This window comes from Rattus norvegicus, chromosome 15 (genome assembly GCF_021556685.1).
Source record: "Rattus norvegicus strain SHRSP/BbbUtx chromosome 15, alternate assembly SHRSP_T2T, whole genome shotgun sequence".
In the NCBI taxonomy this organism is placed as follows: Eukaryota; Metazoa; Chordata; class Mammalia; order Rodentia; family Muridae; genus Rattus; species Rattus norvegicus.
The window spans coordinates 32,277,501-32,294,305 of NC_141548.1; the positions used below are offsets into that span (position 1 = coordinate 32,277,501).

The following is a 16,805-nucleotide window of genomic DNA, read 5'->3' on the forward strand; positions in this document are numbered from 1 at the left end:
CAGAGATCCACTTGCCTCTGCCTCCTGAATGCTGGGATCAAAGGTGTGTGCCCCCACCATGGCTGTATTTATCTTTTATTAACTTGTTGAATTAAAAGATTGGTGCACTGCTGTCAGCTCTCTTTTGGAAGGTTTGAAAGCTCCTTCATTTTTGGTGTGTGGCTTTGGTCGTGCCCTAGGGCATCTGTTCCATGCACTGCTCATTCTGATCTCTTCTTACGTCTATTTGTGTGTGTGTGTGTGTGTGTGTGTGTGTGTGTGTGTGTGTGTGTGTCCACCATGGATTGGTGTTCTTTCTCTTTATAGGTTACTGGCACTCGGACTCAGGGTGTTGGGCTTGGTGACTCTTGAGATCACTCTTCTCTGAGCCTTCATGCAGGCCCTGCTCATTTCTTAACAGCGGATGTCCCTTGATTTTCCCCAAAGAGTCTTGTTTTGACAATAGACATGCCTGCTTCTTATGTCCCCTGCCTCAGAACACCTACAGTGGTTCCCACCTTAGCGTCCTTTGAAGGCGTTTGGGGCTGCGAGTTTTTCTTGTGAGGTAACACTATTTGTCTTTTAAATTTTTTTCTCATAATTATTTAAAACACTGAAAACTTTACTTATGTGTACTCACGTGGCTGCATGCGGGTAAGAGTACTGGTGCCCTTGGAGGCCGGGAGAGGGTATCAGGTCCTTCCTAGTGTGGTGCCCTCGGTACAACTCAGGTCTCTGAATAGCTCTTAAGAGCTGAGCCATCTCTCCAGCCATTCCTTATGACTTTTATGAGCCTTCATTTTACTATGCTGTTTTGAAATTTTTTAAAAAAATATTTTTCATCTGATGATCTGGGGCAAAGGGGATGACTGAAATATAGATTTAATTGGTCACTTTGGTAACATTGCCACAGATTTGGGTTCAGCTCTCCTCCCCTTCCCTTCCCTTCCCTTTAATCTTCTCCCTTCCTCTCCCCTCTCTCTCTTCTCCCCTCCCCTTCCCTCCTCTTCCTTCCTCTTCCCTTCTCTTCCTCTCCCTCTGCTCTCTTTAGTACTGAGGAACAAGCCCAGGGTCTGTGCTTGTTAGACAAGCAGTCTCTCACCGAGCAACACCTCCACCTCTTTTCTTCCTTTTTTCCATTTAAAAAATTCTTCTCTCATATATTATATCCAACTGCAGTTTCCCACCCCTCTCCTTTCTGCAGTCTCTCCCCCCTCTCTATTTCCCCTCTCCCCCAGATCTATTCCCTCCTAAGAAAAGAACTGGCCTCCCAGGAACATCAAGCAATTATGTCATGACAAGCTACAGTGAGACCAGGCACACACCAGCACATCAAGGCTGGACAGGGCAACCCAGTAGGGAAGACAGAGTCCCACTAGCAGGCAGAAGAGTCAGGAACAGTCCCTGCTCGCACTGTTAGGATGCGTATAAGAACAGCGAGTTACTCAGGTGTGCATTATATGCAGAGGATCTAGGTCAGACCCCTGCATGCTCCCTGATGTCTGCAAGCCCCCACCAGTCCTGATCAGTTGATTCTGTGGCCTGCATTACCGTGTTCTTGTGTCCATGACCCCTCTGGTTCCTCTGATCCTTCTGTAACAAGTCAAGACCTCAAGTGGAGGGGATTGGGGCACCAAACCAGTCATAAAACCTTCAACTTACAGTGTCCTGGGACACTGACTCATCCTCAAAGAGACTGGAGAAGCTTCCTTTATCTTTTTTCTACGTTGACATTTGTCAAGCATCGACGGGGACTAGAATGAGAGATGTATTACGTAGATGCAAGCCAGCGAGATGCTCCTTCCTGTTCATCATTTTCTTTGGGAGAGGCAGATATAGAATGGTGACATTTTCTAGACCAAAAATGGGCACACATGATTTGCTATTCAGTAAATCCTGGCAGGTCGGGGACAGAGCATAAATCTGCAAGCCTGGTGGTTGTCTTATGTGGCCTCGGTTGTTCTCAGGTGCCACTGCTGCACCGAGGAAGCCCCACCTCTTTTATTTGCTTTACCAACACCTTTGTGCTCCAGAAATTGATGGATCTGAAGCTTGTGGAGTCATCTCTTTGGTTTCTCTTCCCCGTCGTGCTGGTGACGCAGCCAGGGCCTTGCATTTGCTGACAAGCACTCACTCTTCCATTGAACTACATTTCCGAACTCTCGGGTTTTGTTTTTTATTTCTGTTTTTCTACAGATATTTTTTCCTGGAAGTTCACAGCTTCTTACGTATGTATCTGCTAGTAAAAGGAGAGTTGAGGGATATGATATCACAGAAAATCATTGGATTTTTTTCCTTTGTCGTTGTTACATTAATTTACTAGGATTTTGTGACAAAGTGTCTTAAACCACAGAAAACCTGTAAATCCACAATCTCTCCTGATACCTCTCAGTGACTTGCAGATGGCCATCTTGTCATTGTCTTCATGTGGCCTACACAAATCTCTACTGTCCTTTTGGTGTAACTAAAGTTCCCCTTCTGATGATGCCAGTCAGATTGTCTCATTATTCTCCTATAACATTATTTCAACACGATCATGTCTTTAATGGCTTCATCTTCAAGTGTGGTGACACCCAAGGCCCTGGAGGGTAAAGTCTCCACATGATTTGTAAGATGACACGATTTATTCCCCAACACTCCTTGAGATAAACAAGATGAAACTTGCCTTAAAATTCAAAAAAAAGAATTGATAAAAGGCACTTGGTGTCTTAAAGCCTTTATGTTGAGAACAGATATAACTCTTTCTAGTTTTAGAGACTCATGACTCATAACCCAAGAAAGGTTAGGCCAGCTTTCTGTACCAAGGCATTGTTTTTGCTTGACCTTAATCTATACATAAACACTGGAAGACCAAACACTGGAAGACCGGTCAGAAAGTACAGTAAGGATTAAGTCAAGACAAAGGCTAGGCACATGAGGAATAAATAGGATTCTTTTTTTTCATTACTAGGGCCTCAGGACATTTATGTTCTCATTTATTTACAGTCCCATGGTGTTTCACACCATCTCCCCAAACCTAGGCTGTTTGCTCTCCTAAGCCGGCCACCTCCCAGGGCCCAGCCCACTTTGCCCCTGGAGAAGTCTTCAGCCCTATTTCCTACGCTTAAGCTCCACCTCACGTCTCCCAAGGGCCCTTCTCTCATCCTCAATCCCTGGGCATTAATCTTCAGTCATTATAATGCTCAGGCTGATGTGTTACACATTTCTTGGGGCTGGGGTGGAACTTGTCACTGTGGCTGTGTATCTCAAGAGCCTGTACTGTGTTTCCAGACCTTCACTGCTAAGTGTGGACTTCAATCACTCCCTGACAGGTGCTAGAAATGCACCAAGAAGCTTACCTCTCCTGGTTTGTACGGGATTCATGAGTTCTCTAGAATGCAGACTTCAGTGTTAAACCCTGATGTCCTGTAGGCACTTCCAATGTTTGTCCAACCTAAGCCATCAGTTTCCTGGCTTCCCACTGACAGTTGAGTCAGTGGCGTGGAGTTCCTCAGCAGAGATGGACTGTAGAGGCCCATAGAGGTCTGCTACATGTACACGATCATGAACTTTTCCTTAGGATCTTTTCTCTTTCCTCTCATCTACTTCACTCCAATTTTAACTTTACTTCCCAAAACTGCCTTCCAAACAACCACTTGTCTGTGCACTTCTGAGGGAGCTGGACTGAAGAATGGTTGTTTTTTCTTACTATGCGGCAAGCGAATGTGTTCATCAGTTTTCTCCATTTTGGCGACATAACCGACAGGAGCCGAGCACTGGAGTGGGGATTTGTTTTAGCTCAGAGTTTAAGAAGGGATACAGTCGGGGTTGGGGATTTAGCTCAGTGGTAGAGCGCTTGCCTAGCAAACACAAGGCCCTGGGTTCGGTCCCCAGCTCCGAAAAAAAGAAAAAAAAAAGGGATACAGTCTGTCACAGTGGAGGGGCCCTGGCAGGGGACCTGAGACACCCAGTCAGTGCCTCAGGATGCAGAGACTCATCCAACTTTCTCTTTTTCCTCTATTCAGTGGAGAAATCTCGCTCACGGCACCTCCTTCCCGGTAATCCTCTCTGGAAACACCTTCATAGATACATCCATGGGTAAGCCCCTAAGTTCCAGAGGCACTTCTCAACCCAATTGAACTGACAATGAAGATTAAGAATCATGGGGCAGGGTTTGAGATGAAAGGTCTGGCCTGAGAGGTGGCGTCAGAGTTGAGGTATTGCTAATGCAGTTAAAATGACAAGGTGTCATGGGCTTTTGGGGCAGAGGAGTCTAGGAGGTGTGATTTGGGGTCAGGAGGAGGGAAGGGTAAAGAAGGAAGCCTGGAAGCCTGGTCATAGGGTTCTGAACAGAAAAGGAGTGATTGGCTGGGCTTTCCACAGAGCTGAGTGGGAGAGCTGTGTTGAGGGACACAACTTGCTTGTTAGACATGCTGTAAGTTGTCTATCCCTGACAAACGGATGTTGCTTTGTGGGGGAACCTGAGGGGAGAGGAGATTGTAAGAGAGAAAGGATTGGTTGGAAATTGAAGATACTGAGAAGAAACCAGTTCGATGCTCAAGGGCTTGGGAAGTAGCCAAGAGTACCTACCTAATGTATATTAGGCCCTGGGTTCGAGCCTTCAAAGAAAATGAAAAATTCAATGCTCGGATAAAGGGTGTGTGTAAGAAATCCTCCAAAAGTGATACTAAGAAGCATACTGTAAGTGATTATCCTTATTGGAGGAATGAAAACAGATCAGGCAAATATCTCAGGCATCTACCCAGGGCTCCCAGCACTATGTACTGGCTACGTACTGTGTTGGTGATTCAAGATGGGGGATGTCTGCCTTGAGTCTAGATTACAGCAAGGACATGAAGGGCTCTGTACTTTTCTGGAAAGTTTGGAGGATGGTGGAACACCTGTCAGAGACTTCATGGAGGAGGATCCAAAAGAGTGCAGGTCCCAGCATGGTCCATAATTGATTATCTTCACAGGTCTTTCTTCAATGGCTACCATATTCAGGTCTATCCCACGGGCCTTTAGGGGATATCTCTGTGCACCAGTCCCTCTTTCAGCAAGAAAGTTCAGCCAATTAACAGATGAGAATCGTACCCTAGCTGGTAAAGTGGCTGTGGTCACTGGTTCCACAAGAGGGTGAGTGACTCGAAGTATCTGGCTGGCTAATTGCCAGATGTTGCTATGGTCTCCAAGGACACACACGTCTCATGCATCCCAGCTCCCCTCCCCCCCAACCATTAGTCAGGTCTGGTGTTTAATTCTATATTTCAACATCTCTCTCTAAAATATCTGGTTTCTGAGCCCCACAAAGAGTACGGAGTCCAAATGTAGTCTCTTATGACTGTTGGTGGGGCAATCCCTCGATAATCAAGATTTTACCACCAGAACAGCACATCTGCCTCCCTGTCTTTCATACCAACCTGGCCACTATCTTTTGAATTCTCTGCTATGAGGTAAGAACCTGACATCTATTGTGACTCAGAGGTCTCATTGACATCATACAGCATTTGGCACCAGGACTGTGCAGGTGTCTTGACCACCAGCTCAGAATGGTCTATGAACCCTCACATTAGCTCCCACAGCCCCCCAAGTTCCAGTTGTCCTCTGGATCCTGTATTGCTATGCACTTTATAATGAGTTCTTACTGTCCCCAGATGGAGGGAGGTCATTGTCCTCTTCATCTTTTATGGTCACCAATATATTTAGAACTGTTTAAAATCACCGGGCGGGGGGGGGAGGGGGAGGAACTAGACTTTCCAGCCCCCTGTGATATTTTACATCTTTCTGTGTGCTCCCAATTCTCAGTATTCATAACACAGAGAATAACATTTAAAATCCCCAGCTACCCAGATTGCTCTGACAAGATGCTGGGCGCATGCTTCCTTTCTCCTCCTTGATTGTAGCTGCTTAACCAGTACCAGTCAAGAGTTTTCAGACCTCCTCAGTGATAGCGGACCTAGAGGGTAGCACTTGAAGTTTTAACATTGTTGACCAGAGGGCAAGGCAATAGGTCTAGAGAGTCTAATCCATGCCAGCCTCTCAAGGCTGGAAGACAGCGGCAGTTAGGATTGTAGGCTCGATAGCCAACAAGGCTACAACTCTTCTGATGGAACATTACTTTTTCCAAGCTCCTTTTAATAAAATCGTACAAACATCTTCATTTATACAATATACTGATCACATATAAATGAGTGGACTCTCAGTGACCGGCATGTTGCACCTGTCCACTGATCTCTCTTGCCCGTTCTTGAAGACTTGGAAGCCACGTCTGGGTAACATGAGGGGAAGAATTGTCATAGTCATCGGGGTCTGTCTGAGAACAAGAACAAGAACAAGATAGGCTGAGACCATCACCGCCATCTCCTCTACCGCCAACAGGATTGGCTTTGCCATCGCCAGGCGTATGGCCCGGGATGGGGCACATGTGGTCATCAGCAGCCGGAAGCAGGAGAACGTGAAGGAAGCAGTGGACATATTGAAGGAGGAGGGGCTGAGTGTGACTGGCACTGTGTGCCATGTGGGGAAGGCTGAGGACCGCCAGCACCTTGTGACCACAGTAAGGAGCTACAGGCTGGGACAGATGAAAGGATACGGGTGTAATCGGGGTCTCTAGGTCTGTAAATGAAGCCAATCCCACACTCTCAGGATACTGAGATATGACTAAGAGATTTCCTGACAGGTAGAAACATTAAGCAAAGAGATGATGAGAATCTTGCCTAGAACCTCCTATGGCCCAACATAGACTGTATTGCTAGTCCATTAGACTAGCCATGGAAATGGGAGCTCCAAGATAAACTCCTGCAAGAAGTGAGTCGTGAGATGGGATTTGAGGGAACACGGAATGGATCAGAGGACAGAGCAGAGAAGGAATTAACTAGATATGGAAGAGCTGAGACCAAAGGTCTGGAAAGGTGGGACCCAGGGACCAATGAGATGTCTTATAGAGCAGAAACTATATGCATCCTGGGAGGCAAGAAACACCATTTTATTCACTCTCTGTCAGGATCCAGCTCTGGCCTGGCCCAATCCCAGGATGGCCAGTTAGTCACTGCTTCAGTTAGCTGTGGTCACAGTACCTGACAGAAAGAAGTTAAATAACGAGTTATCTTGGTTTGTGGTTTCGGTCCACCGTGGTGGGGAAGGCATGGGCCTGGAAGTATGTGGCCAAGTCCATCATAGTACATCAGCGTGCAGAATGTGTGGCAGGCACTGTGGGCTGCCATCAGTGACCCTCTGCCAGCCAGGCTCCACCTCCTAAGGATCCATAGCCTCCCCAAACAGTGCAATAGATGGGGAACAGACATTCAGAACACAAACCTGTGGGGTTCTTTCAGATTCAAAACATAGCGGTGGTTTCCTTTGGGTCTTTCCTGCTCTTTACCCCATTTCCCCCCCCCACCTGAATGCCGATTTGCTTTGCAGGCCCTGAAGCATTCTGGGGGCATTGACTTCCTTGTGTGTGTGGCAGGAGTCAATCCCCTGGTGGGAAGCACCCTCGCAGCCAGCGAACAGATCTGGGACAAGGTGAGGAGGGTGTAAATGGGGTAGATATCTACTTGTGACTGTAAGACTGTATGTGCCCATACCACGCCTGAGTTTCCACATAGTCAGCATTGGCTTGGGTGGATGAAGATGGGGCTTACCTGGGTCAGACCCAGGCTCTACCAGGTTCCAGTAGCCTCTGTATTGAAATTCCTTGTGTTGATCACTGCTACTAAGTCCTGAGAGGCCAGAAAATAATTTCTGGGTCTGTCTATGGCAGAGATGCTCTGACTCAGGTTTATAAAACAGCTAAAACCTGGATTAACTGGCATCTCTGTGAATCCTTTAGTCTGGCTGTTCCAAGGAGCATCTCTGGGAGCTCAGAGGGACACCTCTTCTGTCCAGAGATATAGCTGACAGATGGAACTCTCCCATAGTTCTGCCATCCCAGCTGGGAGCCACTGGGTACTCAGGGAGCTTTTACTGCCTCTGCAGACCCCATCCCTGTTATCCTGAAGAGCCTACCCATGACTAGTCACATCTGAGCCCCGTCTTGTCCTTAGGGGAAAGGAATGAGCTCATGATCTCAGTGTACCATCCCCTTCCTGTGGGCCACCCTTCTCTTGGCAGACTTTGTTCTCATGTTCCATGGTCCTTCTTGATCCACCTTCCAGTCCCTCCACCTCACCCTCCAAACACATCCAGGCTTTTCCAGTTCTTTCTTTCAGGGTTTGAGTCCCAACACTGCAAAAATGCTTAACCCAACCTAACCCAACCAAAATATTACCCCAGACAATTAGCAATACCAACCCTGGTACCTAACCCTGCCTGCGGTAGGCTAGGTGCTGAGTACAGACTCCTTTTCTCTCAGCCACACTCTTCCTTTTAGTCAGTCACTAATAACTAAACTTCCTCACCTTAGCTTCCCTGCGCTTCCTCAGCCTTCCCTCTGGAAGGCGGTAGTGGAGGTTGTATGGGAGCTGACAGTGAGAAGGCCCTTAGGCCTTGCAGTATGGCAATTCTCTGAGGCCCAGAGAGCTCCGAGGCCTCCAAAGCATGTGTGCCTGCAGACAAACTCTCACCCTCACACATAGAAAAAGGACTCAGTGTCTCTCTTTGTTCATGGTCTGGCTCCCAGACAGGGCCCCAGACAGTGGTGTCTGTCTCCCCAGCCCACACTCTACTATTTGGGATTTCAGATCCTGGATGTGAATGTGAAGTCCCCGGCCCTGTTGCTAAGCCAGGTTCTGCCCCACATGGAGAATAGAGGGTAAGTGTGTGTGGGAGTGGGTGGGGGCCACATATGTTAATTTTTACCCACAGGAAATACTTGAGTAGAGGCCCAGGGAGTTGAAGGTAGGGGTGTGTGTGTGTGTGTGTGTGTGTGTGTGTGTGTGTGTGTGTGTGTGAGAGAGAGATGTCTCTTTTGGGACAAGTCTTGTAGTCTTGTTTCTAGACCTGATGTTTTCCCCAAGGACCTGACTTTGTGATGAGAAACATTTTCCAGGACAAGAACAAGGCTTGCCTTCCATACCCTCAAAGGACTTTTCCCCGGGCCCTATGGCATTCATCTCAGGGGTTATGGGGACCTTACTTTCTGTGACATCTGTAATAATGGAGGGTTCAGAGTGAAATAGTTTGGGGTCCACACCTCTCGTTCTCTCATGCTTGCCTTCCACTGTAGGCCACCTGACCTGTTTCTCTTCTGGTCAGAGGTACCACGAACACCTTCTTTGACCAGATACACAGCCTGGTCCTTCTGTATATCCTGTGGTTACACAGGGGTGGTCAAGGCTTGGGACTCCTTGGTCACCTATTGGCTCCATGAAGGTCCTTACAACATTTGATATTACTTGAGCTTTGTCATCTGGGTGTGCTACTTTAGTCTGGGGGCCCTGTCTAAGGGACACCACTCTGGCTGTATTTGTTGGGTGGCAGTGACTTTAATGTCCATTCCTTTAGATGTCTCATGTCTCAAAGTTCTAGAGAGTTGCCTAACCGTTTACATTTTCACTGTGAACTCTGAACTGGTTTTCTCTTTGTGTGAAAGCATAGCTTCCTGCCTCTTAATTAAAAATTGAATGAATCCCTTTCTCCACCAGGGGAGGCTGCGTTGTTCTAGTGTCCTCCGCAGTGGCTTATCTACCAGTTCCAGTGAGTATGAGTGCCCTCTGGTAAGCTGGGTGAGGGCCAGCTGCCTTGATTTCTTGTGAGACCTTGTGGTGGGGTGTGGGAGAACTGACTGTTGATGCTAGATAAAAAAGATGTAAACTGTGTCTCCAGGATGTCATTGTGAACACCCTAGTGCAGACATTATGATCTCATTCTACCCCCAAGGGGCAAAATCTGCCATTTACCTGTAAGTGATGTTGGTTTGCCCTCCTGCCAGGATAGAACCCTGAATCTCCTAATTCTAGTGTCCTCACCGACTATTCAAAAGAACAGGGCAACACTCTCTGTGTAAAACTTGGATATGCATGACATCAACTCGATAACACAGACGAGAACTTGACTCTTTGAAGAAACGACTGTGGGGGTGGTGAGGCATAAAGGGAGAGAATCTGTTCAGGCCTACAGTCAGGTACATCTTTGTCGTAGTCTGCAGCACAGAAATAACCTTGGTTCCGGGAAGATCCCTTCCTACCATATTGATTCTTTGCTTCTCAGAGGCTGGGCGTCTACAACACCAGCAAGACGGCTCTACTGGGGCTCTGCAAGTCTCTGGCTGTGGAGCTCGCTCCAAAAGGCATCAGAGTGAACTGCCTAGCGCCAGGAATTATCAAGACTGACTTTAGCCTACGGGTGAGAGCATGACATAGATTTTCCGGTCTCGGTTCCCGCCCTCTAAATCATCCTCCCCACAGAACTTCCGGTCTCTTTCGGGGCCAGGCTTCTGTCTGAATGAATGCCCACAGAGCCTGGGCATGCAGTGAGATCCCCATTCCAGGGTCAGTCTTTGGGCAGCGGTCCCTTACTTTTCTGCAGATGAACGAGGGTCTCTTTCTTCTTTGAGCAGAGTGGTGTTCATCCTATCCTCCATGGAGGTGTGGATCAGCCACGATGCTATTTCCCACCCTACTGTATGTCAGTCCTCTGCCTGACATTGGTTCTGAAATCTCTTTCTAGGAGGAAACAATGCCGAACATGCTGCCTGAACTGAAAAAAGTCTTCGGAGTGCAGCGGTAGGTTGAGCTTGGGGGACGTTGGTACTCTGTGCCTTTTTCTTGGGAAAATTAGTTTTCAGTGTGAAAAAGACCTCATTCCTACTGCTATTCTGCTGGCTGCCTCCCCTTTCTAGAGTCCTGGGTTGGGGGCAGGAGGGCAGGTTTTCAACAACCACTGCTAACTCCCATTGAGGTTGGTGAATACTAGGTGCCCCTCGAGGACCGCAGAAGCCCAGGTCAGAGTCCATCAGTGTTTCTGTGACCTCGTCTCTTCTCTCCTTCAGGTTAGGGGAGCCGGAAGAATGTGCCGGGCTTGTATCCTTCCTGTGCTCCTCAGACGGCAGCTACATCACTGGGGAGAACATCGTGGTGGGTGGCTTCTCCCCTAAACTTTGAAGAGACAGTATGGCTTAGAGACTGGGGTTGAGGTCCTCACGTGGAAGACACAGGACTTGGTGGAAAATATGTCGGTGTGGAGCCGTCAGATGCGCCCGTGCTCCAGGTTATAGAGGGAGACTTGCTTAAACGTTGTGAAGAAAAGCAGGTTTATTCATTTGGAATAAATTTGTTTGGATACTTCTGGACATGCTCCTGTTTGCCTCTTGACCTACTGCCCACTTGAGTTATTGTCTTTTCTTATTACTGCCTCTCATCACTAACAGTTCTTTTAAAAATCCTTCCCTCTCTCCCTTCATTCCTTTTCTATAAAATTAGAAAACAGAAGGGGACCTACCCCTCCCTTGGTGTTGACTCTCTGCCCTGGGACAATCTGTAGATACTTCAAGTCCTTTGACCTCTGACTTACAGGTAATTTTGGTCAATTGGAGGCAGACTGGGAGTCAGGAAAGGATGAGGTCAGAGAATGTATTTCTCAGGCTTCTGTCTTGTCTGTTTACTGTGGCCGGGTTATTCTGTCTGCCAAAGGAAATTTTTGTTAGGCACCACCCTTTAAATAGGTAAATTTCCATAATTTCTTATGTATTCCTTCTGGCCTAGGTGTGGCGATAGCTCTTTACCTTGTTGAGTGCTAACTTAAAGGCTGTAGAGATCATCTTAAGATTTCCTTTTTATTCCTTATTCACATTGTATGGTGATCAAATCAAGGCAGATGTAACTCTTCCAGGGAAGATGTAAACAATCACCCATTCTTTCTAGATGGGACACCAATTACAGGCCAAAGTGGCAGTTCCATGCAATTTTAGCAAGGTAAACCATTGGGTTTACTGAGGTTACTTACAGGAGCACTGCTGACCAAAGGCAGGTGCATCATCCCACTGTGAGTGATGACTCTCTGAAGATGCATCCCGCCCTGCAGACTGCTCAGTCTCCTCTCCTTAGCAATTGTTACTGCTTATGAAGCTTCAGGGAGGGACCTTGTGAAGCTTGTAATTCTTTTGAACTTCCTGAGTCATAGAAGTTGTGTGAATTTCCCTCCACCATCCAGAAGGAAGTGTTTCAGTTGGGAAGAAATGGATACACAACACAAGATGGTGAACATATCCTGGCTTCAAACATTTGTCATTTCATTGTGGTGAAAACATCCAAAAATACTTTCCTCTAGCTACTTTGAAACAGTGTAGTGTTACTAGCTGTTATTACTATAGTACAAGAGAATAACAAATCTTATTCCTTCTATCTAACTCCAACTTAATACTCCAACTTAAGACAGTCCTATTTCCTACTCTCCTACTTTTCTAGCTCCTGCAAGCCATTATCCTGTTCTCTGATTTCATGAGTGTGGAGTATTTCAGATTGTACACAGAATGAATGGCATAGTATTTGTCTTTTTAAATTAATTAATTTCTTCTCTTCCCCTTTTCTCTTCAGAAAAAGAGAGACCTCCCATGGATATAAACCAGCCTTAGCATATCAAGTTGTAGTAAGACTAGGCACATCTTCTCCAGTTGAGGCTAGATGAGGCAGCCCAGTATTGGAAAAGGGTCCAAAGACAGGCAACAGAGTCAGAGACGGCCAGCTCCTGTCCCTGCTGTTAGGAGTCCTACATGAAGACCAAGCTACACAACTGTTACACATGTGCAGGGGGCCTAGGTCAGTCTATTGTATGCTCTCTGGTTGGCAGTTCAGTCTCTGTGAGCCCCTACAGGCCCAGGTTAGTTGATTCTGTAAGGTTTCTTGTGTTGTCCTTGACTCTTCTGGTTCTTATCACCCTTTCTCCCCTTCTTACGTAGGAGTCCCCAGGCTCTGACTCCTGCTTGGCCATGGGTCTATGCATCTCTTTTTATCAGTTGCTGGGTGAAGCCTCTCTGATGATGGTTGTGCGAGGCTCCTGTCTGCAGGTGTAGCAGAATATCATTGCCAGTGTCGAGGGCGGGATCCCTCTCGTGGCCTGGGTCTCAAGCTGAGCAGTCATTGGTTGGCCCCTCCCTCAGTATCTGCTCCATCTTTATCCCTGCCCATCATGTAGGCGGGACAAAGTGTAAGTCAAACGTTTTATGGCTAGTTTGGTGTCCCAGTCACTCCATTGGAAGTTTTTCCTGGTTACAGGAGATGGCTGGTTCAGGCTCCATATCCCCCATTGCTAAGAATCATAGCTAGGGTCACCCTCATAGATTCCTGGGAGTTTCCATTGCTTTAGGTTTCTAGCTCACCCTAGAGAACTCCCTGACCCTGATTCCAGTTGCCTTTCCCAGTACTCTCTCTCTCTCTCTCTCTGTTCCCCGTACACCTGATCCCTTCTGTTCCCATCCCCACCTCCTCCTTAGTCTATCACCACCCCATATTTATCTATTTTATTTTCCCTTCTCAGTGAGCTTTATGTGTGCATCCACCTTGAGCCCTCCTTCCTCCTTAGCCTCTTTGGATCTGTGGGTTGCAGCATGGTTTCCTTTACTTTACAGCTAATACCCACTTAGAAGAGAGTCCATACATACTTGTCTTTCTGAGTCTGGACTACCTCCATCAGAATGATCTTTTTTAGTTCCATCCATTTGTCTGCAAGTTTCATAGTATCATTGTTTTTGATAGCTAAGTACCATTCCACTGTGTAGATGTACCATGGTTTCTGTGTCCCTTCCTCAGTTGAGGGGCATCTAGGTTGTTTCCAGTTTCTGGGTATAATGAATAAAGCTGTTGTGAACATAGTTCAGCAAGTCTCCTTGTGGTATGGTGGGACATCTTTTGGACATATGCCCAGGAGTAGTATCACTAGGTCTTGAGGTAGATCTATTCCCAGTTTGATGAGAAACTATCAAATTGTTTCCCAAAGTGGCTGTACAAGTTGGAACTCCCACGAGCAATGGAGGGGTTGTTCTCCTTACTCCACATCCTCGACGCTGTGAACTGTTGCTAGAGTTTTTGATCTCAGCCATTCTGATGGGTATACAATAGAACCTCAGAGTTGTTTTGACTTGCATTTCCCTGATGGCTAAGGATGTTGAATATGTTGACAGAGATTCCACGGTCAAGAATTCTCTGTTTAGATTTATTCCCCATTTTTAAATTTGGGCTATTTGGTTTGTTGATGTCTAGTTTCTTGAATTCTTTTTTTTGTATGAAATATTGAATTTATTGATCTTTGGGGAAATGTGATACGCTGTCACTGTACTACATTAGTCATGTCGCTTCGTCAACGTTAGCTGGCTCATTTTCATGGTGCTTCAGCTCTTTTTGCACAGACTTAAGAGGAAGGCTTTTTGAAAAGTTTACTAGTTCTTTCTGTATATTTACAAAAGCTCTGTTCATTCTGTTGACTTTTTCAGGATTTATAATGTTTATCTTCTTAAGATTAGTAGTAACTGGTTTTGCCTTGTTTTTAGCCTTCAAAGTTTTGTGGCTGGCTATATGAAATTCATTCCTGGACTTCTGCCCTTTTAGTTTGCTCTTGGCCATTGTCAAAGTTCACGAGACTGCACGTTCACAGTGATGCCATCCACAAGCTCAAGACACAGGTTGAATTCTTTATGTATTTTGGATATCAGCCCTCAGTTGGATGTGGGGTCGGTGAAGAGCTTTTCCCATCCTATAGGCTGCCATTTTGTCTCTTTGACAGTATCCTTTGCCTTACAGGAGCTTTTCAGTTTCATGAAGTCTCATTTATTAGTTGTTGATCTTAGTACTTGAGCTGTTGGTGTTCTGTTCAGGAATTTCTTTCTTTCTTTCTTCCTTTCTTTCTTCCTTTCTTTCTTTCTTTCTTCCTTCCTTCCTTTCTTTCTTTCTTTCTTTCTTTCTTTCTTTCTTTCTATCTTTCTTTTTCTTTTCTTTTTTTCGGAGCTGGGGACCGAACCCAGGGCCTTGAGCTTGCTAGGCAAGCGCTCTACCACTGAGCTAAATCCCCAACCCCAGGAAGTTGTTTCTTATGGCAGTGCTTTCAAGGCAGTTCCCCACTTTCTCTTTGTATCTGGTTTTATGTCAGGTCCACTTGGACTTGAGTTTTGTGCAGGGTGATAGATGTGGTTCTTTTTGCATTCTTCCACATGTAGACATCCAGTGAGACCAGCATCATTTGTTTAAGATGCTTTCTTTTTCTGCTGTATAATTTCAGTTCCTTTGTCAAAAATCAAGTGTCCAGTGGAGTGTGGGTTTACTTCTGGGTCTTTGATTCTATTCCATTAGTCAACCTGTCTGTTTTTATACCAATATCATGTGGTTTTTATTGCCATCACTCTGTCGTACAGCTTGAAATCAGGGATGGTAATACCTCCAGAAGTTCTTTTATTGTACAGGATTGCTTTAGCTTTACTGAGGTTTTTGTTTTTCCATATGAAGTTGAGAATTGTTCTTTCTAGATCTGTAGAGAATTGTGTTAGAATTTTGATGGGAATTGCATTGAATCTGTAGATTGCTTTTGGTAGATGGCTATTTTTTTTTTACTATATTATTCCTACTGATCCATGAGCATGAGGGATCTTTCTATCTTCTAATACCCTCTTCAATTTCTTTCTTCAAAGAATTGAAGTTCCTGTCATACAGGTCTCTCACTTGCTTGGTCAGAGTTACACTAAGATATTTATATTTTTTGTGGCTATAGTGAAGTGTGTTGCTTCCCTAGTTTCTGTCTCAGCCCATTTATCATTTGTTTATAGGAGGGCTACTGACTTTTATTTATTTATTTACTTTTTGATCTTGTCTTAAGTTTATTTGTAAAAACAGCATAGGACACTGGTCATCTGCACATAGTGTGTAGGTGGGTGTGTCACAGCAGTCTGTCTGTCTTCACACTGGCAGGAGCCTTTTCTATGGGGCCTTCACAGGGGCCCGGGCACCCGTGGGAGCCTGGGCCTTAGCTGGAGCTTTGGCCTCTGCCTGGGTTTGAACCTTGGGCTTTGGTTGGCAGAACCTATGAACCTTGACCATGTAGCTTCAAATCGTCTTCCCTAGCTTGGAGTGAGCGATGAAAGCCAGACAGCTGAGTTTGCAGCTGGAGCCCTTTGGCATCTTGGGCTTGATGACCTGAGGCTTCATGAGGGCCTTGATGGCCTCTGCGCATGCACAGACTGCCTTTGCATTGTTGGCCTTGGTCTTCTTCCGGCCTTTCTTGTTGTGCTTCTTGGCAAAGCACATGTTCCTCAGGAACTTGGAGTCAACCCTCGTAAGAGATTTGTATCTTTGTGACCAGGGTTTCTTGATGCCATTTCTGTGCCATTTGCTGGACTGGTTGTGTGTGGTGTGGTTCATAGACTTGGCCATGTCTGCACAGTAACTGGAGGCTTTCTCGATCTTTTTAAAATTAATTTCGTATCCAGCCATTCCACTGAAGTTGTTTATCAACTGTAGGAGTTCCCTGGTAGAATATTTGGGGATCACTGGTGTATACCATAATATCATCTGAAAATAAAGACACTTTGACTTCTTCCTTCCCATTTTGTATCCTCTTGATCTCCTTTAGTTGCCTTATTGCTCTAGCTAAAACTTTAAGTGTTATATTGAGTAGATATGGAGAGATCTTGTCCCTGATTTTAATGGAATTGCTTAAAGTTTAATTTGATGTTGGCTTGCTGAATATTGCCTTTATTATGTTTAGCTATGTGCCTTATATCCCTGATCTCTCCGCGATGCATTTGGGTATCTGAGTTTGGGATGGTTATTGGTCTGGGTGCTGATTTCTGTGTTTGTCTTTGTTGGCTGGGTATTTTGTTCCTTGGTTTCTGTCTCTTCTTTGGTCTTTTGGGCTTTGTGGCCTGGATTTATGTTAGTCTTCTTGGCCTCTGAACCACTAGGGAGTCTCTGACCAGGCTGGGGACT

At 45.9% G+C, this 16,805-nt stretch overlaps 1 protein-coding gene and 2 pseudogenes across 2 annotated transcripts in view; 1 reads left to right on the plus strand and 2 right to left on the minus strand.

Moving 5' to 3' along the window:
- The window catches only part of Dhrs2 (dehydrogenase/reductase 2), a 14,498-nt gene extending 3,310 nt beyond the window's left edge, over window positions 1–11,188 (plus strand). For both annotated transcript variants that reach the window (NM_001433089.1, XM_087586594.1), the window contains exons 2-10: window positions 3,984–4,056; window positions 4,935–5,094; window positions 6,337–6,514; window positions 7,381–7,482; window positions 8,640–8,710; window positions 9,543–9,594; window positions 10,108–10,242; window positions 10,567–10,622; window positions 10,889–11,188. In NM_001433089.1, the coding sequence (NP_001420018.1) occupies window positions 4,946–5,094; window positions 6,337–6,514; window positions 7,381–7,482; window positions 8,640–8,710; window positions 9,543–9,594; window positions 10,108–10,242; window positions 10,567–10,622; window positions 10,889–11,000 (855 nt within the window). In that variant the 5' untranslated portion in view covers window positions 3,984–4,056; window positions 4,935–4,945 and the 3' untranslated portion in view covers window positions 11,001–11,188. The remainder of the gene's footprint in view (window positions 1–3,983; window positions 4,057–4,934; window positions 5,095–6,336; window positions 6,515–7,380; window positions 7,483–8,639; window positions 8,711–9,542; window positions 9,595–10,107; window positions 10,243–10,566; window positions 10,623–10,888) is intronic.
- A 2,989-nt stretch (window positions 11,189–14,177) lies between these two features.
- Window positions 14,178–14,510, minus strand: Rbisl1 (ribosomal biogenesis factor like 1; annotated as a pseudogene).
- A 1,413-nt stretch (window positions 14,511–15,923) lies between these two features.
- Window positions 15,924–16,250, minus strand: LOC148000951 (large ribosomal subunit protein eL29 pseudogene; annotated as a pseudogene).
- Window positions 16,251–16,805: the final 555 nt, after the last annotated feature.